Source organism: Calonectris borealis, chromosome 2 (assembly GCF_964195595.1).
Source record: "Calonectris borealis chromosome 2, bCalBor7.hap1.2, whole genome shotgun sequence".
Taxonomy (NCBI): Eukaryota; Metazoa; Chordata; class Aves; order Procellariiformes; family Procellariidae; genus Calonectris; species Calonectris borealis.
This window is the reverse complement of record NC_134313.1, coordinates 167,986,534-168,010,199: the sequence shown is the minus strand read 5'-3', so window position 1 is coordinate 168,010,199 and position 23,666 is coordinate 167,986,534. Positions and strand designations below refer to the sequence as shown.

General features: G+C 50.2%; 4 protein-coding genes across 8 annotated transcripts in view; 2 read left to right on the top strand and 2 right to left on the bottom strand.

Moving 5' to 3' along the window:
* Positions 1–1,847: 1,847 nt before the first annotated feature.
* On the bottom strand, positions 1,848–3,481 carry CYP8B1 (cytochrome P450 family 8 subfamily B member 1). The gene has a single exon (XM_075140821.1). The coding sequence runs from the start codon at positions 3,444–3,446 to the stop codon at positions 1,914–1,916; it is 1,533 nt and encodes a 510-aa protein (XP_074996922.1). The 5' UTR covers positions 3,447–3,481; the 3' UTR covers positions 1,848–1,913.
* Positions 3,482–6,556: 3,075 nt separating this feature from the next.
* ACKR2 (atypical chemokine receptor 2) lies at positions 6,557–10,429 on the bottom strand. The gene is made up of 3 exons (XM_075140820.1): positions 10,383–10,429; positions 9,705–9,762; positions 6,557–8,099 (listed from the first exon to the last, which is right to left on the bottom strand). Exons 1-3 carry the CDS (start codon positions 10,413–10,415, stop codon positions 6,985–6,987), a joined length of 1,206 nt encoding a protein of 401 aa, XP_074996921.1. The 5' UTR covers positions 10,416–10,429; the 3' UTR covers positions 6,557–6,984.
* A 3,133-nt stretch (positions 10,430–13,562) lies between these two features.
* On the top strand, positions 13,563–19,327 carry HIGD1A (HIG1 hypoxia inducible domain family member 1A). 2 transcript variants are annotated; one of them, XM_075144337.1, is made up of 4 exons: positions 13,563–13,735; positions 15,410–15,517; positions 17,642–17,776; positions 18,564–19,327. In XM_075144337.1, exons 2-4 carry the CDS (start codon positions 15,415–15,417, stop codon positions 18,611–18,613), a joined length of 288 nt encoding a protein of 95 aa, XP_075000438.1. In that variant the 5' UTR covers positions 13,563–13,735; positions 15,410–15,414; the 3' UTR covers positions 18,614–19,327. The 2 variants fall into 2 exon arrangements, with proteins under 2 accessions (XP_075000438.1, XP_075000436.1); XM_075144335.1 differs by having other exon boundaries at positions 13,638–13,705.
* An 877-nt stretch (positions 19,328–20,204) lies between these two features.
* The window catches only part of CCDC13 (coiled-coil domain containing 13), a 37,876-nt gene continuing 34,414 nt past the window's right edge, over positions 20,205–23,666 (top strand). The window contains exons 1-2 of one of the 4 annotated variants that reach the window (XM_075144331.1): positions 20,205–20,361; positions 21,574–21,797. In XM_075144331.1, the coding sequence (XP_075000432.1) occupies positions 21,580–21,797 (218 nt within the window). In that variant the 5' untranslated portion in view covers positions 20,205–20,361; positions 21,574–21,579. Of the gene's footprint in view, positions 20,362–20,473; positions 20,688–21,573; positions 21,798–23,666 lie in introns of those variants that run through there. The other 3 variants (XM_075144334.1, XM_075144333.1, XM_075144332.1) reach the window with 3 other exon arrangements.

Here is a 23,666-nt window from a genome sequence, read left to right as displayed (position 1 = left end):
GGGAGCTGGTTTGGTGCTGCTGTAGGTATCCACACTCCAGCTGTGTTACAGTCGGTGGGATAAATCCAGACACACACACACACAGCCTTTTTTATCCCCAGAAACTGTGCACAAGACACAGGGCTTGAATTCACAACCTCCTGCAGCCCTGGAAAGGCAGGTGACCACATGCATTCCTAACTCAGGGCCACAAAAGTGATCAGGAGGGTGGAACGCCTCTCCTATGAAGAAAGGCTGAGAGAGTTGGGGTTGTTGGAGAAGAGAAGGTTCCGGGGAGACCTTGTTGCGGCCTTTCAGTACTTGAAGGGGACTTATAAGAAAGATGGGGACAGACTTTTTAGCAGAACCTGTTGCGACAGGACAAGGGGGAATGGTTTTAAACTAAAAGAGGGGAGATTTAGACTAGATCTAAGGAAGAAATTTTTTACAATGAGGGTGATGAAACACTGGCACAGATTGCCCAGAGAGGTGGTAGATGCCCCATCCCTGGGAACATTCAAGGTTGGACGGGGCTCTGAGCAACCTGATCTAGCTGAAGATGTCCCTGCTCATGGCAGGGGGGTTGGACTAGATGACCTTTAACGGTCCCTTCCAACCCAAACCATTCGATGATTCTATGAACTCGCATAGATACATGAAAATGGTACTGTAGCTTATTAGTGATGTTTACAACTCCCTTCTCCTCCCACTGACATGGTAAATGAGATTGGTAAGATCTGTCCTCTTCTCAAACGTGAAAGGGAAGGAGCTGTTGCTATGTCCTTGCTCAGTACATCCCACCTCTGCTCCCTTGGGGGATCTCATCAGATACAAGAAGGGGACTATAGCCAAGACAATTTGAAAACCCTGAGGAAATTCTTACGTCTTTGGAGAGGATATTTGTTGTTCTCTGACCTTTCAGGGGTTTACTACGAGCTGATGCCATCCTGCCAATGATACTTCATGAGTGGGTAAGGAGCTGATACCAAAATAATGCCGTCCCAATGCTGGCGTGCAGCTGGGCTCACCCCCAGGCCCCCAGGCCACTTCACTTATTTGCCAGCTCATCTGGCCGGATCTTTGCTCGCACACCCGCTCGCACGCTAGTGCCAGCTGCCGGCACCACGGACACACGGGCCCTCCGACTCACGGTCTTGAATTTAAGGAAAAGTATTTAATAAGACAATAGGACAGACTGTGCTGACCAGGTGCAGGGCGTGACTAGACAAGTGTATGGACAAGCCACATATTTACACACAACCAGCCCTTTTTATCCCCTTATCCCTCTATTTTCCTCCCCAAATCACCTAAATCCCTCCTTTTTCCCACCTTTGGTTCCTCCCCTATACATCCCACTATTAGCCCTGTGCAATCCCAAAATATTCTTCCCCTGCATGCCAAAAGATGTCCCCCCTCCCCTGACAGCAACCCCCCTTAGTCCAGACGGTGATCCAGAGAGCTGCTCCCAAAGACACATCTCGATGAGCCTCACGCCGGGACCGTGGGGCTGATGGCTCTGCTGGGTCAGTCCTGGGAGGGACCTGGACAAAATAGTCGCTCCTTGGAAGTCCTTAATTTGGGTTCCCACATGCCAATATGTCCCTGTGCTCCTCTGGGCTTGTGCAGATGGGCTTTTGATGGGCTGATGGCCCCCATGATGGGGCTGGGAGTAGCCTGGCAGGGTACTATTTGTCTCTCTGTGCTCCTTTGTGGGTGTGCAGATGAGCTTTTATCACATAAACCAACACCACAATAACAGGAGACGCAGAGCAGCGATACATGTGAAGGAGGTAAAGAGAAAATCCATGATAACTGTTAAGCAAACAAGATCCTATCTGTGTTGGTGCCGCACGGATCTGATAACGGTGCATGGGATCACGCAATTTATTTCACAGATAACACCAGAACAAACAACGCGACAAGGACTTCCCAAATTAAAGGCGTAGCCGGTATCTGAACCGCACGTCACGAACAGGCTGCATCGTCCCGAATCCCCAGCGGCTGATGTCTATCGCCGGGATCTCCTCTTCTCCATTGACCAGCTCCAGCTCATAGTGACTCAGCATCAAGAACACAAACAGTTTAATTTCAGCTGCAGCGAAGAACCGCCCGGGACAGATGGATACTCCTGCCCCCCAAGGCATGTTGAAGTATTTCAGCCTCTTCCCATTTTTGTAGAAATCTTTCTTGGTTCCATCTGGGTTTACGAAGCGGTCGTACTTAAATTTGTGAGGTTCGGGGTGAATTTCTGGGTTCATCTGCACAGAGATGTGTGGGAACAGAGCCACCCTGTCTCCTTTGCGGAGAGTGTACTCTGTCCCGCTGCTCGCCTTAAGGCTGGTGTCCTGGAGGACAGCTCTGACCAGAATTGGGGCTGCAACCAGCCTCAGGGTCTCCTCCAGAGCGCTGTCCAGAAGAGGAGTCTGGTTTAACATGTCCCTAGTGATGTTAATTGGTGGGCTTCCCGGCTTCGCTTCCTGGCCGTTCTCCCTTGAGACTTTATCTACCTCATCCTTCACAGCCTTCATAGCTTCTGGATGTTTGATTAGATACAAGAGGAGCCAGAAGGCAGTTGGGCCTGTATTGCCTTGGGATGCCCAGAGGAGCATAAACATGAAACGATCCCGCATGTACTCGGGGACACCGTTTTCAGCCAGAAGCTTGTCTTGATCACTTATCCACCCACTGATATTGTCCTTCTGCCAGCTCTTCTTCACAGACAGCATGCTCCAGAAGAGCCTCTTCAGCCGTTCAGCTTCTATTTTGTCCTTGGGAGGCAACACAGCATAGGCCAGGCGAGGGAAGAGGCAGTCGTATTTCCGAAACTCGTGGAACAGCTGGTTGGAGTGGATGCGATCTTGCTCATTAGCTTTCTCCTTGTTACCTGCCCCTTGGTGCGGCTCAGTGCCATACAGAGCCAAGTACCCGGCTCTGAAAACGATGTTGTAGCAGTAGTGGAAGAGGCTGTCCTCTTGCCACACTCGCTTCTCCTCTCCTGAGCTCAGATTGAAAAGCATCAGCTTCTGAAAGTTCTCCATGGTGGCTTGTGTCATGACAGTGAGTCCGTCTCCCATCAGATGCTTTGCGCTCGATGCATGAACTATGCTATGGTTGGCTTCGATGGGCTTGTAGCCAAAAACCCGCAGGACCAATTTAAATGCAAAAGTCCTAAAGTCTAGTTTAGATCGTGATTCCTTCACGATGGCTCCAAAGCAGAAGGGGTCCATCACGAAGGTGAAATAATAGCCTCCGATCAGCACCGTGAAAATATCCCCATGTTTTCTCTGCATCCTTTTTAGAAACTCTGAACTGTCCTTTCTGAAATCCAGTGCGTAACCCAGCCAGGGAATGGTACCTTTGTCCAGAGGTGGCTCATTGGGTCTCCGTCTCCGAAACACACCCAGGAGGTAGAGCCCACCGAGCAGCGATGCTATCAAGGTACAGAGGAGAATCATCCAGAGCGCCATGAGAGCTCTGCGCCCGTCCGGGAGCTCGGATTAGAGCAAGGCTGGGGCAGGAACGTGCTTTTTATTCCCATCCAGCAGCTGATAAGCAGATGCACAGCTGAGAACCTCTGTCCCCATTGGCAGCCAGTGTTTGCCTTTTCCCTGTGGAGCGCTCCAGCGTGTGCTTCTCCCTTGATGAGACTTTTAAGGTGGAAGGTACGTTGTAATCGAGTTGGAGTTACCGGGCTGCGGTGTAAGGCAGGTGGGTTTTGGTGTGTGCTCTGTAGCAGCTTACGCAAATTCCCTTTTCTAGGCTGCATAGAGCCCAGTTTTGGAAAAAGAGGGTTCAGAGAATTTCACTCAGTGGTTTCTGCCTTTAAGACCAGGCTATGGACACACGCTGCAAGCTGAAAAAATGAGAGGAGGAGTGGACGTTGGAAATGCTACTGGAAATGAAGTCAGGACCAAGGGAAGGGGGGTTCAGCTGAGCTAATTTGGTCTCAAAAGGCAAGAGAAGGAAAAGTCTCCAACGTTTTGATGTTCTCCAACGCGCAGTGCCCCATAAGCGCTTTGCCAATGAACAGCGCAAGCACTGCTAACCCGTACGAGGGCAAAGCACAGCAGGTCTGCTTCCCCCGCGAGTGATGAGGGCTTGAATCAGTTGCATTTGCTTTGCACAAGATGAGTCCGGAGTCTGCAAATGGCCAAGCCCACCTCCTGGCTGGAGAGCAGCAGTGCCCAGGTGGACAACAGCACTTTCTTCTGTGCCGAAGCATGTACACCCAATGCTCGGCAACTGCAAATCGGTCGTGTCCCCTCCAGCCAGCGGAGCACCCCCGACCCTCTGCCCTCCGGCTCCTGCCCCTGTACCTGGCAGTTTTACCCATTTTCCCTTCTGCTTCTCGATCTCTCCTGCTCCCCACTCTTCGGATGGGGTTCGGGGACAATGCAGGGACCCTGTGCCCCATCCAGCACTCTGCCTCTGGGTGCTGCCAGCCTGATCTACTCAGCCAGTCACCACAGCCTCTGCCACAGCCGCTGGCACTTGTACCTCGCAGCACCCTCACGTAGGATAGAGAGTGACATTATAGGGAAAGAGAGTTAAGAAAAAGTATTTGCAGACGACATCAAGCTGGGCGGGAGTGTTGATCTACTGGAGGGCAGGAAGGCTCTGCAGAGGGACCTGGACAGGCTGGATCGATGGGCTGAGGCCAATGTATGAGGTTCAACAAGGCCAAGTGCCGGGTCCTGCACTTCGGCCACAACAACCCCAGGCAACGCTACAGGCTTGGGGAAGAGTGGCTGGAAAGCTGCCCAGAGGAAAAGGACCTGGGGGTGCTGGTTGACAGCCGGCTGAACGTGAGCCGGCAGTGTGCCCAGGTGGCCAAGAAGGCCAAGGGCATCCTGGCCTGTATCAGGAATAGTGTGGCCAGCAGGAGCAGGGAGGTGATCGTGCCCCTGTACTTGGCACTGGTGAGGCCGCACCTCGAATCCTGTGTTCAGTTCTGGGCCCCTCACTACAAGAAGGACATGGAGGTGCTGGAGCGTGTCCAGAGGAGGGCAACGAAGCTGGTGAAGGGCCTGGAGCACAAGTCTGATGGGGAGCGGCTGAGGGAACTGGGGGTGTTTAGCCTGGAGAAGAGGAGGCTGAGGGGAGACCTCATCGCGCTCTACAACTACCTGAAAGGAGGTTGTAGCGAGGTGGGGGTTGGTCTCTTCTCCCAAGTAACAGCGATAGGACGAGAGGAGATGGCCTCAAGTTGCGCCAAGTGAGGTTTAGATTGGACATGAGGAGAAATTTCTTTCCTGAAAGAGTGGTCAGGCCTTGGAACAGGCTGCCCAGGGAAGTGGTGGAGTCCCCATCCCTGGAAGTATTTAAAAGACGTGTAAATGAGGCGCTTAGGGACATGGTGTAGTGGGCATGGTGGTGTTGGGTTGACGGTTGGACTCGATGATCTTAGAGGTCTTAATGATTCTATGATTCTATTTAATAAGGCGATAGGACATTTGTCTGTGAGCAGGCACAGGGCAACGCTGCTTACACACAACCAGCACCTTTATACACCCCCCCCTCCCCCCCACTGTTTCCCCCAGCTTTGCCCTTCCCCTGAGCATCTCATCCTAAGTTTGGCACAGTCCCACGAGCCCTCCTCTGTACGGGTTCACAGTCTTCATCTTCGTTTTTGCTTCCCAGCTGCTCTCCCCTTCCACATTCCCTCCCAGTAACCTGACCCGAGGAGCGAAGGCCACATCACAGCATCAGCTAAATAGTTATTCTGGCTTTATTTTTTTAAGGAAAGCTCCCAGCCTTATCGTTTTGGAAACACGCTGTAGCAATGTTGGCAAGAAAAATAACAGCAGTGAAAACACCTTTCCAGATCAACTCAAAGCCCTTCTCAGTCCAGTAACCTTGTCTAGCAATAAAATTAAGGTGATGAGTGTTTTCTCTTAAAGTATTGATTTTATTTGTACAATTCCAGGCAACTCCCACGCTCAACAGGTTTCCAGGCTGGAAAGTGCACATTTAAGGTTCAAGAGTATTTGGGGTGAATAGTACCTTTAAATAAAGGTCAGCAAACTAATAACCTTGAACTTTAAAGCTACACTGGTAATAAGGATTGGCTCACAGCTATCCGTGCTCTTCTGTTCAAGGCCATGCTTTCACTCTGTGGTGTTGCAAAGCCAATATTTACGTTAAAGACTGTATCCATGGATCTTTTTTATCTTTTTTACCAAAACAGATCTTCGGGAAGGCAAATACCTCCCCCACTGTTCTGCTGAGCCCATTTTTTCTTCCCTTTCTTATTAGTTGTTACTGGTTTGAACGTTATTGCTGATCAAACTGATCTCAAATCGGTTGATGATAGAACTGATCTCTAAGGATCTGTCCCTCAGAAAGACAGAGTTTCCCGCTCAGCAGACCCGAGCGTGGCACAGCTCATCGTAACGGAGAAACCCATCATTGGTCAGACAACCCAGCTTAAAGGTGCCTAGCTCCTCCCGTTGTCTCTCCTGGTAGGCAAAGGGATGAGCCCAGTTGAACACATCTACCTGGCAGATGGCAAAAGCCAGGGGAAGCAAAGCCACCCCCCAGGCTGGGCTTCTGGCCACCCGTGTCTAATGGATGAGCGTGGCAAATCCGTTCCCCAGCCCACACCACGAGCTGGAGGGATAATGGGATCGCTCTCCTCCATCAGACCCTTTGGGATCTATGGGGGTGAAGTTCTGCACAAGTTTCGAATTGCATTTTTAAGGGCTCAACAGCTAGACAAGCCGCTCTTCATCCACTAATGCCTCACATACTCCAGGCAGGAGCTGGGCTTCTTCCACGAGCATAAACCCAGGGCAATCCTTTTATAATAATTCCAGTTACAACAGAAACAAATCCCACATGTGCTTTTCCAATCCCAACGTGGAAAATCCTCATCTTGATGCTGGCGCTAGGATGAAATATCTGGTTATGCAGTGCTGTGGGCTCACGCCAACTCCATCGCATGGCCAGGACAAGTAAAATACAGTATAGAGGGCATACATGTAATGTAAATAATGTAAATATTTATCATGCATTTGTGATACTCAACATTTCTATCTCAGCTGCGTATCTGCTGCAAGACTGGCTTGTCTCTGAGGGATGGATGTCAAAGAAAGCGCTTCTCCTGAAAATGGCCCTAGGGATCTTCCATAAATATAACCTGAATCGTTTTTTCACAAAAGCATAGAGCAAGGGGTTGAGACAGCAGTGGACAAAGGACAAACTCTCTGCGATCTGCATGGCATAGTCCAATTGCCTACTGCTTTCACAGCTCCTGATCACACCGACATCTTGCAGGGAGTGAAGGATGAGGACAATGTTGTAAGGGGACCACAGGACAAAGAAGGAACCTGCCAGAGTAAAGACTAAGCAGAGTGCTCTCCTTGAGCCAGGCATCTGAGACATGGTGAGGACACATGCTATGCGGGAATAGCAGAACATCATGAAGAGGAAGGGAAAAAAGAAACCCAGGATGTTTTGAATGACCCGAAAGACAACTGTCCAGAATAAGTGTTTCTGGCCATAATCATGGGCGCACATGATGGTTTTGTTGTGGATTTGCCTTGTGCTGGTGAAGATGCCATCAGGAATGGAGAGAAGTATGGAAAGGACCCATACCACCAACACAAGGAGGATGGACTTCCTCCATGTCATGGAGCTGCGAGGAGAGCAAGCATGAACTGTCTGCAGATACATGTCCAGACTCATGCAGCTCACAAAAAAGATACCACTGTAGAAATTCACAGTGTACATGGCATTTAAGACCGGACACAATATGTCCCAGGTCACCCACTGAGAAATGTACAGAGCCCAAAAAGGAAGGGTTAGTAGCAAGAAGAAGTCTGAAACCACCAGGTTCAGCAGATACACCTCGGTCATCTTCTTTTTCTTCCTGATGTACATAATGAGGATAATAAACAGGAGGACATTCCCAGCCAACCCGACCAGGAAGACCACGGTGTAAAAAGATGGCAAGAATACTCTGCTAAAGGAGAGTACCTCTCCTTTTGTGCAGAGGCCATACTGCGTATAATCCTCCTCGTCCAAGTACTCGTACGGGTAGTCGCTCGAATTTGCAGCATCCAGCAAGGTGGCAGCGGTTGTTGTTGCCACCTTTGAAGTTGCGTTTGACAAGTGGCTGCCTAGGAACAAAAGACAAGTGAAAGGGATCAAAATGTTGTTCCAATCCACACGGAAAAGGCAAATATCACATAATGGAGGGTTTTCCTCTAGTTCATAGCTTTAATTTTCTGCCACCCTCTGATAAGTATTTCGTGTCCTGCACTCCTTGGCCTTTGCCTACGGCATGGGGACAGCTATCCACACATACAAAAAGAAAAAATTCTGGTTTCCTTACTCTGACACATTAAAACTTGAAAGTAAATGAGCACGGTCTCCTCTGACATAATTCACCACTTTTTCCTGACACCACTGCAAGCTTTTGAGGAAGTTTCTGCTCTAAATTATGGGAAATCCACCACCACGGCTCGCTGTGAGCTGCTTTAGATTCGCCCGGGTCACTTCTGAGAAAGCGGCATCTCAATTCTCGGTGAAGCAGAACCTGCCACCAGCACCTTTATGTTGGTGGGGCTGCTCCCAGAGGTGAAATGCTGAACATCTCACTGCTCCTGGTAGGACACTGACCCCAATCCATGCCAACTCTAGGACACAAAGCCATGGATTCTTGTAAAAGATATTAGTAAGTGGAAAATCTTGTAAAAGATATTAGTAAGTGGAAAATATAGAATCACAGAGTCATAGAATGGTTTGGGTTGGAAGGGACCTTAAAGATCACCTAGCTCCAAACTCCCTGCTATGGGCAGAGATACCTTCCACTAGATTAGGTTGCTCAAAGCTTCATCCAAAGTAAGGACATGTAGGCTCCAGAATCATCTCCTGAATCAAGGCTAGAGGTAGAGGTTAGATTTAGCTGGAAGGAAGTTGCTGGAGTCAATCCTGCGAGAGATGAGGCGTGGGTTGAAACCCTGCTGACTGAGGAGGGCGAGGACTGCGCGGTCGGCCACTTCCCAGGACTGCAGGCTGGCGTCAGTGTTTAGACAGCTGCAGCCCAGATTTGAGGAAATGGCGACTGATTTGGAAAACTTCCTATTTTGGGAGTCTGATTTTCACAAAAAAACCCCACACAAGAATGCTACAAGGGTTTCATCTTCCAAAAGCCACCCAAACTGGCCAACGGCCATCGCTGAAGAGCCCATGGGAGATGGGATGGGAGATGGGATCTGCCTGAGCTACCTCCCATCGGTACCATGAAGGTTAATGTGTGTTTTAAAAATCAAGACTAATCTCCAGGCTCTGACAGCGAACCAGGGCTGTCGCAGGGAAAAAACAGTGCAAATACTCCTCCACCCCTAAAACACACCAGTTTTCAGCCACGGCCAAAGCTGCCCACTATTCCCCCGGGACTCATTTTTCCAACAATCCCAAAACAGGCATGCTTGTGTAGTTCCCTGCTTCAGCCACTCCTGCCTTGCTCTCCTTAAGGACCTGTTTCTCCTATTGCCCAAGAGACCTGCAATGAAGCTGTTGGTCCCCGGTTGTGCTACTCCTCCTGAGGACATACCCCACGGTGGCTCTGCACCTTCTAGGGATGGCTCCCTCCCCACAAACACTCGGGAAAGGGGAGGCCCTCCACCCCAAGCGGGTCAAGCAGAGCACCCAAGGCTTGGAGTGGGGTGCTGAGGATGCCTGTGGGTGTGCAGCCGTAAGGGGTGAAGCTGTGGACATACCTGTTGCGGTCCCATGTCTAAAATTGCTTAAATATCCATCCCAGGCAATTCCAGGTAGCTGAAAAGAAAAGAAAATTTGGGCTGGATTGAAATGTTTTCTTGCTGTCCCGCAGTTCTTTGGAGAGTGCTGCAGGGCACTTCAGAGAGAATGGCCATGGAAAGCAGAGATCTGCCATGGAAGAGTGCCAGAAAAAGACTTTTCTGGGAATGAGTCTTTTTTTTTTTGTTTCATATTTTGGAGGAAATTCATCCTTAGCTGCATGCAGTTCTGACTGTATGCCTTCAAGAGGAAACCAAAGCTGCCTGCCCTTCTGAACGCAGCAATATCCAGCAAGACTCCTAAACACCTTGCCCCCCCACGCACCCTCTGCACCCACATCAGGACAAGCCATCCCCAAAATTTCCATTTCTGGGTCTCTTCCAGCCCACTGAGATGCCTTTTCTCCCTCTGCCACGTCTTCCCCGCTCCGTATCACGCTGGGACTGACATTCACATCCCCATCCCGTAGCTCATAGCGGAGAACTGACGAATGCAACGTGGGCTGAACTCAGAAATTAATCCCAAACCTGCCGGAGCGCCAGCGCTTACGAGCTGGCTAGCTTTCAAGAAGAAAAGAGAACCTCTCCAGGTTTCTCGTGCAGCTTTGTCTACAAGCAAGAAGCAGAAAATGCACTTACAGGAGCTTCTTCTCCACCGCGGGCAGTTCCCATCCTGCCAGAGGCTTGAATCAGGCTTTTAGAAACTACTTTTACTTGTGTAAGAGCGTGGGCAGGAAATGTGAGCTCAGTGTGACCTCCCTGGTTTTGTTTTGTCTTTCCTGGTGTTGATCAGTGGGTGACAGCACTGGAGGAATCATGTCTGTGCCGTGTCCAAGCACGTGTCCCTCTACAACATCCACAGCTGGCGCCTGCGCCCAGAGTTGGGCTTTGCCACCTGAGATACCCATTAGGACCGCAGTGCCTCCTGCCATGGGTGCTGTGGGGACCCAGCACCCCTCCTTGAGGAATACAACCTGCTCTTGTATAGCTCAAGTCAGGCATCATGCTAGGGATGGCCAGAGCCGCTGGGACCGAGGACCCACGTCAGCACAACGTGAAGATTGCTGGTGGATCCCGTGCACCCCAGCATGCACAGGCTGGGTGCTGAGACCACCCACAAAATAGTCTGAAGAAGGTTTTTCTACGATGTGCGAGACCAGGGTCACCCAGACAAGCACACAGACCAGACGCTTCCTTAAACATAACCAGTTCCTTTCGCCCTTCTTCTCTCCATTTTTCCATGCATGCTTTTCCCCCGTCCATCTTGATCCTTCCCTTTCCTCCACCCCATCTCCTCCCAAACAAGCAATCTGTCCCTAATTCCTTTTCCCCTGTTGGTCCTGAGTTTGCTGCATCCCAACCCCAGATGTGGCAACAAGCTCCCTCTTGTTATTTTGTTTTCTAAAAGCTTTAATTAGTGGACATCTGTCAGATATTAAGATGATGTCCACCCTGCCCAACTCCCAGGATTGGACCTGCTTGGTCTCTGCACTGAGAGGCTCCTGGGGCTGAGACCCTGGTGTAGAAATCTGCATTTTTTCCAGGAAACCTGAATAAGCCACGTGCTACTTGGATGCTGCAGGAACCTCATCCCCTGCAAGTGCAGAAATGGCTACCAGTGGGGACATGGCCGGGGCTGGTGGGCGCTGGCAGCTCCGTGGGGACAATCACATGTCTTTGCAGGCAGCGGCAAAGCCTTGCAAGTGGGACCAGAATAAGGAGCTTATTGCCATGGTTGAACATGCAAACAGAGATCGACCCCAGCAGAGATGTGCCGGGCTCCTGGCACTGCCACAGGGATGTTTTGGGGACAGCTTCACGGCATGACCCTTCGCTCGCCTGTCTCTGATAAAGTGGTTTATTGGAGAGGTTTTAGAGCACCAGCATCGGTGAGTGATCACCCTCCAGCTCGTTTCCCTCATCTCACCACCAAACAGGGCCATGGGGAACACCCTGACGGTGCCAATGCCATCTCCCGTACCAACCCCGGCTGCGCTTTATAAACCCCGAACCGCCCTTGCAAAAACGGGAGAATGGAGCAGCCACAGCTCTGCACCCAACCTGCCCCACGGCAGGTGGACCCACAGAAAGAAATATGTTATTTTTATCCATTTCCATGTTCGCCACCATCAGCTGGAGTACACGTGTGCTCGCACTTAAAAGATACCCTGTAATAAATATATATGGGTAACATACACATTAGGAGAGAGCAAGAAGCCGCTCGCAAAGCCGAGGCACCAGACACGCACACGGCGACGCTACAGGTGACAGCAGTTTCATTAGCCCAGCAATTAAAATGAAGTAAGTTTTTGTTTTTAATTGAGTTTCTCCACTGAAGCACACATCATGCAGAGCTGCAGGGAATTAAATGTGCCTCTGAGAGTCGCTGGAGAAAGTAGCCTTCGCTGTAATTTATTATAAGCTTAATTCAGGAGCTGGTAATTGCATAGAATTTTTTTTTTCTTTCAGACTCTGCAGAGCTCTGATGGCTTTGGCAATTAAAGTAACCAGATTACCCATAATGGGAAGCACATTTAGAGGGACACAGCGGCACTAACAAACGGTTATCTGAGCCACTTTCTTTTATGCTGCCGAAAATGCCATGTATCAGCTGTGGAGTGGCCCTGCAGGAGCCACAGCTCTGCTTCCCCCTGTGCTCGGAGATGAGGAGTCACGAACACCGCACCGGAGCACTGCAAAACCAGGCAGGGTTTTTGGAGAAAAGGACTTTTCTTTGCTCTGACGAGCTGCCCCTGGGTTTAAGGGAGGGTTTTAGGCATCTTCAGGATCCCAGGGGATTTCTCCTCCTGCTCCAGAGTTTGGTGTGGTAAAAGTCAGGAGCAATTTCTAGGTTGTCTTTGGGCTTCAAAATCCACTGCCTGGCATACAGCAGGGGCAGAGCGAGCTCTGCTTGAAAACTGAAATTCAGGAAAAAATAGTCAGTAAGTCAATTCACTGGCGGGAAAAAGAAAATCAGACCGAGGGAAAGCCGGGTTCTGTCTTTGCCCTTTGCTAAAGAGCTTCCACTTCATGTCAAAGTGTGAGTTTATACCAACATGAGAAACTTTTGAAGCAAAAAGCCGCCAAGTTGCAGAAAAAGCTGCAGCCTGCTTTTCCATCCTGAAAACGACGGCCTAAACCCCACTTTTGGGGGTCAAACCCGAAGTCTCTATGTTTTGCAAAGCCGAGCTATTCCTGCCCAGCCGTGCTTAGGGCACGGGGAAACGCGCTCGGTTTCGGGCAGGGCCGCGCCGAGCTGCCCGTTTCACAGGTTCCAGGTGCGGGCAGGGCCAGGCAGCTGCGGGCAGGGGCTGCGGGCGGGGGGGGCAGGTGCTGCGGGCAGGGGGGCAGGGACAGGCGGGGGCTGCGGGCAGGGGCGGGCAGGGACTGCGGGCAGGGGCAGGTGGGGTCAGGCGGGGACGGGTAGGTGGGGGCAGAGGCTGCGGGCAGGGGCAGGCAGGTGCGGGCAGGGACGGCGGGCAGCGGCAGGCGGGAGCGGGCAGGTGCGGGCAGGGACGGCGGGCAGCGGCAGGCGGAGGCGGGCAGGTGCGGGCAGGGACGGCGGGCAGCGGCAGGCGGAGGCGGGCAGGGGCTGCGGAGAGCGGCAGGTGGGGGCTGCGGGCGGGAACCGCGCCCCACAGCGCCCCCTAGCGGCGGGCCAGGCGCCGCCGCCGCCGCCGCCGCCGCCGCCGCCGCCGCCGCCGCCTCCCCGTGACCCCGCACCCGCCGCAATGCGGAGAGCCCCCGCGTCGACGTCACGGCCTGCCCCGCCTCTCCGCCCGTATAAGGACGCGTGGTCACCGGCCGCGCTCTGGATTGGCTGGCGGCGGGCGGGCTTACCGCGCGGCACGCTGGGAGCTGTGGTTCTCCGGCCGGTGGGCACCGAGAGGGCGGGGCGCACCCGGCCAATAAGAGCCGGGGGCGGGGCCAGGCGCGGCAGACGCCGGCCGGTATCGGGATCAGTGAGCGGGAGCGGGAGCGGCAGCGGCGTGGTGAGGGCCGGGGCTCCGGGGGAGGGCCGGGGTGGGGGGACCGGGGCCACGGGGAGGTGGGGGGCCAGCTGGGGCGCGGGGAAGCCTTGGGGGTGGCATCTCGGGCAGAGGCCCTGTGCGGGTGGAGGCGCCTGGGCCTGGAGTAGGGCGGAAGGCCGGTGTGGGGTGCGGGGACCTGGGGCTGGGGTAGGACAGGAGCCCCGCGTGGGCCTGGGCAGGGGGAAGGCAGCCTGGTGGTGCCCAGGAGGGACGCTGGGACCGGTCGCTTTCCCACCCGTGTCAGAGCTGTCACGCCGGTGCCCCGCGCCTCCCTGCCGCGGGTGTCGGCAAGGTCAGGGCAGCCGGGGCGCGTGTTTCACCCGGGGCGCTCTCATGTTTCCTTCCCGAATGAGTCAGGCTAAAATATAACTTACATTTAGCAAATAAGGGGAGTTGTAGCAGGGGCAGAGACCCAGTCCTTTGGCCTGCGGAGGAAACGGTTTGCACGTTTGGTTTGAAAAACAGCCAGCCTGCTGAAGTGGAGGTGCACAAAAAGCTGCGTAACCAGGGAACACAGCTGTGTTCGAAATGTATCTTTCGCATGTGTTTACTAGCCCGTGCTTAATTAAATTAAATTAAATTAAATTCCTGTTGGCTTATTTCAAGAGCTCAGAGTACTTCCACATAAGGCCGAGCTGTATTTCGCTGTTGATGGCAAAACTGGAACAATACCGGTAGAGATTTTTTCATAGTAGAGACCTTTGTGATGTTGCTGAGCTAATTGTGCTAGCAGAAATAGTCACTAAGTGAAGAATGATGCTTATGCCGGGCACTGAGGAAGGAACAGGTCTTGGTGTAATCTGTGACGGGGACAGCAGGACAAGCTGGCAGTTTTGGCAGATGGTCTCGCTGGTTGGGTGATGATAGTAGAGCCCTTCTCGCTGCCGCTGCTGCTTTTTTCTTTCCTTGGAGGCAGGTGAGAAATCACCGGTGCTGCAAGGGAAGCTCTGCTCACCTTCCCAATGCGTCCCCACATCAGTCTGTGCCTATCAAAGGCTTCAAGACTCGCTCCGGCTCCTCAGCAGCTGCCATTTCACGCTCCGTGTTCTCAGCAGGAGTTTGAAACCCTGTTGAAGTGGTGAACGAGGTGGGGTAGGACGTAGTAGGGACTGACGAGCTGCCAGGTAGGGCTGACCTTCCGCAGCGGCTCGCGCTTTCCACCCCGAGCGCTTCGGTTGCTGTTCTTGGCAGGGAGCGAAAGAGGAGGAATGAACTTTTCTGAGGTCAGAGCTGCTATTAAGGAATAGCCTGTGAAAGCAAAGAGTGCGGTGAAGGATGGAAGTCCTAAAGGAAACGCCGTCAGTGACCAAAACTTTCAGTGGCTTCTCGCTGCCTGTGAGGGGCTGCTGGGATCTCTAATGGTGTCAAAGGGATGGCAGAAATTTGTTGCTTTGATACTTTTTTCTTTTTTTTTTTCTCTTTTTTCCTTCCCCTGTCTTTACCTGTTCTAGTATGCAACAATCTTGCTTCCCAAGACTTCACTTGAATTAAATCACCTGTATGTAGCTCATCAGCTCAAGTCTAGCTCCTATGCTTGTGACTGACTGGTGGAATACGCAAGGGATTTTCTTTTTCTAAAAGTTCTCTTAACTTGGTGCATCTAAAACCTGAAGAGAGACTCTTTTGCCTTCACAGCCACCATGTCATCCGGTCAGGAATCTGTTTTCTCTGAGTATGAGACTGACACCAGCCAGACATCGAAGCTGTTAAGAAAATTTAAAGAGACGCCATTTGTACCCATCGGTAAGTTTAGAGATGAAAAAATGTGGTTACATAGATCTTTCTTTTCATGGGCAATCAATATGGTAAACACCATCACTATTCACCTTTTTCCTGTGAACAGGAAATTAATTTGAAATTACTTCGAAATTACTTCCTCATGTAGGCTCTCTGTGTGGTGACTGCGGTACTCCTCCTGCCCGGAATGGTATTTGTTCTGCAAGAAACAGGGAAATGAATGAGGCCTGTTATCTTAAACAGAAACCCAGAACCTACAATTACAAAAATAACCCAAAACCAACAAACCCTGAAAGACTGTTTAGGTGAGCTTAACAAACATGTTTAGGTGATTCTGTTAGGTGGTGAGATGTGTGTTTTGCAGCTGCTCTGGAGTACGGTTACTGGGAACTGTGTGATCACTACAAGGGACTTTCAAGCTAACAAAATACAAAACAGAAGTATCTCTAAAATACAGAGTGCCTGCTAAACATTTTGCCCTTCTCTGCTGCCATTCCTTAGTTTAAAATGCATTTTCTTAGTAGGTTTTGTGGTACCCCAGCTTGAGGAGGTAGTTAAAGTTCTCAGCCTCTCTGCCGAGACCCCGAAAAAGCCTCTGAGGGGAGAGAGGATCAGTCGTGTTCATCCCGAGAGCTTTTCTCTGATCGGGAACCGCCTCTGACATGAGACACGTTTGGATTTCCAGCCACCTTAAATGGAGAGCGGTTGGGTCACTTGGGGTGAACTGTTCCAAGCGTTTGCCAACAGATATCCGTCACTGGTTTCTGTGGTCACAGGACTTTGCTCTCCAGCTCGCTAGAGTGTACTACAGACTCCGCGAGTTTGGGTTCTCCCAAGCAGATCGGCAGAACTTGCCTTCAGCCTGTGTCAGAGCTAGCTTGAAGGCCCTAAACCTCTTAATTGGTGTTTAATGAAGCTGCCATGTGGCTCATGCACCAGTGAAGTAAGGGTTTATAGCTTCACAAGTGGAATTGGTAATACTCCTGTTCAGGGAGACAAGCTGGCTGAGCGCTCGGCAGTAAAATATACACAGCACTTAAAACTTGGCAGCTTCCTCTGAACTATGTAAATAATCATCTTAAATATGGAATAAAGTGGATGGAATTGGGAAATTTTGTGCATTGCTGCTCTGTACTCTGTGAGAGCATCGGTGTACACAGCTTGGAGTTGGTGCAGCCGGGGCTGTGTTTGGTCTGTTGAAGGACTAAAAGTGAACGCCAGCCGCGTGAAAGAGACCTCGCTGAACCTCTCTCCCCACAGCACGGGACAAATAACATAGGCCTGTCCCGGGCCAAACGTGACAACACCCAAAATAGCAACCTCAGCAGGCCGGTGGGTACGTCAGGGTGCATCGACACACTGAGTGTCCCAGCTGCAGCCGAGCGGTGTTCTTGGGTGTGAGCTTCCTTCCAGGAAAGAGGGTGCAAGCAGTGCATGTGCTTTCTGGAAAATATCCAAGAAACTCTTACACCTTCGAACCATAGAATCATTTAGGTTGGAAAAGACCTTTAAGATCACCCAGTCCAACCGTAAACCTGACACTGCCAAGTCCACCACTAAACCATGTCCCTAAGCACCACATCTACACAGCTTTTAAATATCTCCAGGGATGGTGACCCCACCACTGCTCTGGGCAGCCTGTTCCCTGCTTGACAACCTGTCTGGTGAAGAAATGTCTCCTAATTTTCAATCTAAACCTCCCCTGGCGCAACTCGAGGCCGTTTCCTTTCGTCCTATCGCTTGTTACTTGGGAGAAGAGACCAACACCCACCTCGCTACAACCTCCTTTCAGGTAGTTGTAGAGTGCGATGAGGTCTCCCTGAGCCTCCTCTTCTCCAGGCTAAACACCCCCAGTTCCCTCAGCCGCTCCTCACAAGATTTGTGCTCTAGACCCTTGAGTTGCTGCTGTTGCATTTTAACACTGGTGGAAATCTCTTACTGTTCTCTGCGCTGACTTGTGCATTGAATGAGATGGCACTCGAGTGGAAACAGTAGACAGGCCAGGACTTGCCATCTACACAAAAACGGGGTGATTAGATCAAAACACGATCATTCCCAAGCTGTCTTGTCACTTCACACATCTCGATGACTTGGATCTCGACTCACAAGGATGCTTTCCTTGCCGCGTAGGGATGGCTGGCTTCGTCATGGTGGTTGGCTACGGGCTGTACAGACTGAAGCACAGAGGTGACATGAAAATGTCGCTTCACCTGATCCACATGCGCGTGGCAGCCCAGGGCTTCGTCGTGGGAGCGATAACGTGTGGTACGTACCGAGCGGGAGGCTGTCCTCGGCACTGGCGAACCGGACCGCGGAGAACCTCTCGCATCTCTTCTCCCAGTGCGCATGAAACATCCTCGGGGTGGAAGCATTCAGGCCATTGTATTTCAGGATGTTTATGCTCGTTACTGGTGTTTGCTCAGCCTTGCTAGAGTAACGTGATGTTTAAGTACACGTATTCAATATTAAACTGCACTACCTTTGAGAGTAGAAGTTTTGACTACTTTTAGATATGGGAAGTATGTGGCGTTCTGCAGGTGTTGAAATTAGAGGCAAAGGAAAAAAAAAAGACTACCTGATGTTAATATTTTCCCTTGTAAATATGTTGCTGAATTGGAAAATCAGCTTGCATAGCCTACGGTATTATTTTCAGGACTGGAACTGTGTCCCTGAATGTACCAATTTGTACATCCCAGGTCTCATCTAAGTATTGCAGCTGTGTACATGTGTAAATGTACATCCCATGAAACACTGTTTGTCTATACCGTATTCCCGGAAGGTACAACAGAAAAGCTTGACTTTGGCTGCAAAGCAAACTAGAATTGGCTGGGGATCTGCATTTTCATATACAGTATATTTTCCTATCCACTTTCTCTGTATATGAAGAATTTTGTAGCGTTCATCACCGCTATTAAAAAAAAATACAGACAGCAGAAGAGGAAGGGAAACGTTATTTCTGTTCCTCAGAATATCACTTATTGTTCAGATTTTGAAATCCATTATTTCCTATTTAACCCAGCTTTCTAATTGTGCTTGTATTTCTGTCTTGTAGGTGTGCTGTATTCAATGTTTCGGGAGTATGTGGTGAAGCCCAAGGAGTAATGGAAAGATGACTGAAATCTGTCCTGGTGGTTGCCTGTGTACTGCAGCTGCAAACCTCATATCGCAGGGTTCTTGAGGAAAAAAATAATACATGGTATTAGAGAATTGCCCTATATGTATTTTGTGTATGGTACACCGTCTTGAAGTTGGCAGCCTAAACGATTGTGCACTGGGGGAGCGGGTATCAGGATCTGGTTCTTTCTGATTGACACTACCATATCCCAGTTTTTAGGGGATATAGTAGAGTACAATCCTTTTATCTTCCCCTTGACTGTCAACTCAGTCCTAAAATTAGTGACTTCTTTTTGCTGCCGTTGCCCAAAATGACAAAGTCTGAACTAGCTTGTTAGGCCTCAGGGCAGAATGTGGAGGCCACATCTCTAAGATAGTGTCGCGAATGCTTTGCTGTCATTTTCTATCTTGTATATTTGTCAGCCTCCAGCTTTGTGATTTAGAAGCTTCCGGTAGCACTAAATGACTTCTAAAATATTGAGAGAGGTATAAACATCTATTTTTTTTATTTAAGGCATAAGTATTTGGTATGTTGCAGCTATTTAAATGTTATATTTATTCATTGTTAATGAAGACACAGGCTCCCTATTTTTACTATGGATTTTCAGACTCTTGGATTACTGTATTTTGTAACTTTATTTACAGTGTTCTTCTGAATAACATTTAAATGTAACATTTAAAATACATATTATGAAAACTAAACCTTGATTTGGTGTTCTAATGCTTTTAGTTAAAGTATATGATCTAGCTCTGATTTCTGCAGTATCATTCCCTATAGAAATTTTAAACCATTTAAATCTGAAAAGTCCCCATCATCCTCGATGAGGTGTTAAAACCCTTCTCTGTAAATTGACAAGGCCATTTTACACTCGAACCCCTTGTATCTCTGACAGCAGTCACAAAAATAAATGTGTTGATAAAGCTGATTTGTAAAAACCTCATTTTCTCCTATTAGCTTACATTCCATGGTGACAGTATGACATTTCTTTGTAATAGATACCGCAAGGTACATACTGCACCTCGGTCTGTGACATATTGTACAGAGCAGTGGGAGATGAAATGCAAATAAACGTGCGAGCACTGGAGATAACATGTGTTTGGCTATGGATTTGTTGGGGGGGTTCCCCCTATGCACTCAGCCTTCTGCGGAGGGATAGAGTGAGCTTATATACATGAATAAAAATCACCTGAGAGGGTGCATACTGGAAAGGGCGTTTTCAGCCGTTACAATCCTGTCCTTGATTGCTTGCTGTCACAGCTCTCCCTCAGCGGGGTGGAGCTGGGGAGGGCGTGAGGAGACGCCCCTCCATCGCGCTGAGACCTTTTCCTGTAACTGCCTCCTCCTCCCCAGCATGGGCCGGGATAAGGAGCAGCTCCCTTCCCGTCACCGCCGTAACCCCGAGGGGCCGGGCTTTCTGCGGGAAGGGGAGGCCCCGCCGCCGGGAGACGCTACCGGGGAGTGACCGCCTGACGGGAACTGTCATGGCGGCCGGGCCGAGGGGAAGGACGCGAGCCCCGCCCCTCCGGCAGCGACGTCCCGCGCTCGGCGCATGCGCGGCCCTGCCCTTCCCCTGCCCTTGGGGGGCCGTTGCTATGGGAACCGCGTGGGGCTGCGGCCGGGAGCGGGAGCGGGAGCCGGAGCAGCCGGGCCCGGCCCTGCCGAGGCGGGCAGCCGGCGGGAGAGGGCGACCGGGGGGACCCTCCCGCTGCCCTCGGGGCCGGGGAAGGCGGTTTCGGTAGGCAGGGGGGTGGGGGAGGCGCGGGCCGCCGGCCCGGGGGGTGGGGGAGGCAGCGCGGCCCTGTCAGGCCCTGCCAGGCCACAGGCGTTGGGCGGGGAAGAGAGGGAACCCCCTCTCCCCACACAGCTGCTCTGTGGCAGATCCCTCTGCGCCAGGTTTGGGGTCGGTACCCAGATAGGCTGGAGGGCTCAAGGTCGCCCCCGGCCATCACTCATACCCACGAGGCCTGGGGGCTGTGCGGAGGCACCGGACTCCGCTCTTTGCACTTGTCAATCCTTAACGCACCTTGTCCACACCCGTGTTGTCCGGAGGCAGGCGTGGAGGTAAAGCTGCTTGCAATGTGTCTCTGCCCATACAGGACATACAGGCACACAGGGACATAGCGTGTATTTAGGCACTTTATCAGAATGATTGCTACCTTAGTGTGAGAAAGGGCCCACATTAATTACTCAGTGGAGGGTGTGCCTTTGAACGTTTTTACTGATTGTTTTTGCTAGACCAAAGGTGCACTAGATTTTTTTGCTGACAGCAAATGTCAAACAGAAGGAGAGGGGGCTGGAATACATCAGAAAACTGATTGTCTTTAGTCATACTAAGTAAAGCTCTAGACATCTAAATGGGTAGGAATATTATCGCTTTAATGTTATCACTTAATGCTTAGAAATTTGGGGGAAAGATGTCAGCCGCACTCTTGGTGTCTAGTGCCCAAAGGGAGCATTAGGATAAACAGAGATCTTTCTTCCTCTGCTGGTCCCACATTAACCCAAAAATGGGGAGATCTGCACCTTTCTTTGAAACATGGGAAGGAAGGCTGGAGGGACCTGGGTCACAAACAGTCTGTGTTCCCTTTAGTCAGTGTAATGTAGTTGCCACATTTGCTTGGATTTGACCCCTGCTTGCTCTTCTGTAAAAATATTTGTTTAAACAGATCTGTTTAAAAGCATTTTTAAACATTGCTTTTTGAATGCTAGCGTGAAAAAGCAAAAAACTTTTCTGAAGACTGTTTGAAAGCCTTTTTTTGGAAAAAGGCACTTGAAGCAAGGCGATGGGGCTGGAGAGCACAGAGGATGAGAGGAGGAGGTGGCAGGGAGACTGTGCAGAGGTCGGTGAGGAAAAACGGCGAAGCAGCTGCTAGAAGAGGATGTTTTTCAAAGTGATGTTGATCTCTGCTCTCTGTTACTTTTTATTTTCTTCTTGTTATGCTTTTAGTAAACAATGGAGTCAGACATAAAAGTGAACGAACATTTTAAAAGCCAGTTTAAGGCTTATCAAGAACAACAGCAAAGGCGGCTGCAAAATCTAATGGAGAGGAAGAAGGAAAAGCAGAACAGTCAGAAGGATGATAATGGCAGCGCAAAGGAGACTTTCCGAATCCCAAATGATCTAAACCTGTTTGAATCAGGAAAACCTGTAAATGAAGATGACGGCAAAAGGTAAAGGTGTAGCAGCACCGTTCCTTCAGGAAGTCACAGACGTGTATTTTGCATACGATCTTATGAAACTCATATAAGTTGACAGAGCACTTTCTGTCTTCACATATTAGGCTTTCCTTATCCCGAGAAGACTCTCGCTGTCCCTAACACGTTTACCCTCAGAGCATTGTGATGTGCTCTTTATTATCAGTGTTTCACAAATGAAGAGCGGAAGGACAGAGGGGTTAGGGGCGGGTACTACCTGACAAAATCCGGTCATTCAGGATCACTAAAATCCTCTGAACTGTTGGTTAGTTCCTGCCTCGCCTTGTAAACAGTTCCCTACATGAATAATTTCCAAAGACAGATAAGGGCAAAGCAACTGATGGGTGCAAGCCAAAGGCCTGCAGCGCAGAAAAGTGCTCCCCTGGATATCTTTGCAATATAACCTGATTTAGTAGATCAAAAGACAGCCAGCTATATAGGAGGGTCTCATAGACAGAGTTGCCTCCTGGTTAAGATACTTGACAGGGTTATACAAGGTAGGGTTTTAAATCTTACTGGGGGCAGGGTTTTGGGTCTTATCTCGCCCATTGGGGTACTATCTGGATTACCAGGACATTGGATGTTCTGGTGTAGATCTCCCTTGATCTTGTTTTTGGAGCCGAGTTCATAATTCAATTTACTGGAGCAGAGATGTGAAACCCCAGCTGAGATCATTCATCCTTCTCCTAGGATATAGTCAGTCTCTCTTTCTGACCCAATTAATGTTTTTTTTTACAAATTAGAACAGGTCTAAAGTTGGACACATCCCAGAGATGTCTGCTGTTACTACAGTGTTGGCTATTCAGAGATTTGCTCCCTGTTAGTGGTGAAGCCAGCTGAAGAAATCCCTGCTTCTGCTCCCCACTTGCCACTGTGCAACTGTTTGCAGGAAACTGGATTCACTTTCTGGGGGAAGGGTACTTTTATTCTCAAGTCATTTCAGTGATCCAATTTAGCTTTAACTCCACAGACTATTTTATTGGCACCATGATGGGGTGATGTACTGTGATACAGGGGCAGGAAGGAGGAGCTGGCAGCTCTGCCAAAACCAGCAGATCACGGGTGGAAAACCACAGTTAGGCATGTACCTTTGAGACAGTTTCCCCTCCCAGAATCGGAGTGGGGAAGGGCACCTCTGCCACAGTTTATCAAGCCACTAACCAAGGTTTATTAGGCCCTAAATGCTGATCTTCCCTCTGCGTTACTCTGGGCAACTCCCTGCTCAGCTTGTTTCTGAAGATTGCTTCCTTAAACGCCCACGTGCATAAGCTGCAGCAGAGCTTCTGTGAAGATGCAGGGAACCCAGGAGTGAACCACTGAAACTTTCAGGTGCTTCTGGGAATGTGGTGTTCATGCTGCAAAGGAAGTCTGTGTGGAAACAGAGAGCTGACCTTCTGGAAACTAATGCTGTCATCGTTGCATTATACATTGCCTTTTTCGCACATAGGTCCCTCACCACGGCTCTCTGATTTGCCAAGTTATGCTTCTGATCTGACCTTTACCAGCTGTCCTCTTCCCTTCAACATTTTGTTCTGATAGTATATAGAAGATAACTATGAAGATCTGATTGTTAATTTTTTTTTTTTTTTTAATGGAGAGGGAGTCTGATTCCCACAGTTCAGATGTGGATTTGTCTGGTGGAGGAGAGGGGCTTAGGCGCTCCCATATCACATCCTGGTGCAGCGTGCATGCTCTGAGGTGCGGAGTACAGAGAATCCTAGCAGTTCTCTGCCATTTGCGGTTCAGTAGTTTAGGTCTGAGTAATTCAAGAGCTGTTATTTACCTCCATTTTCAGTGACTGTTAAAAGTCCCCATCTGACATGGCAGGTGTGGCAGATCTGACTG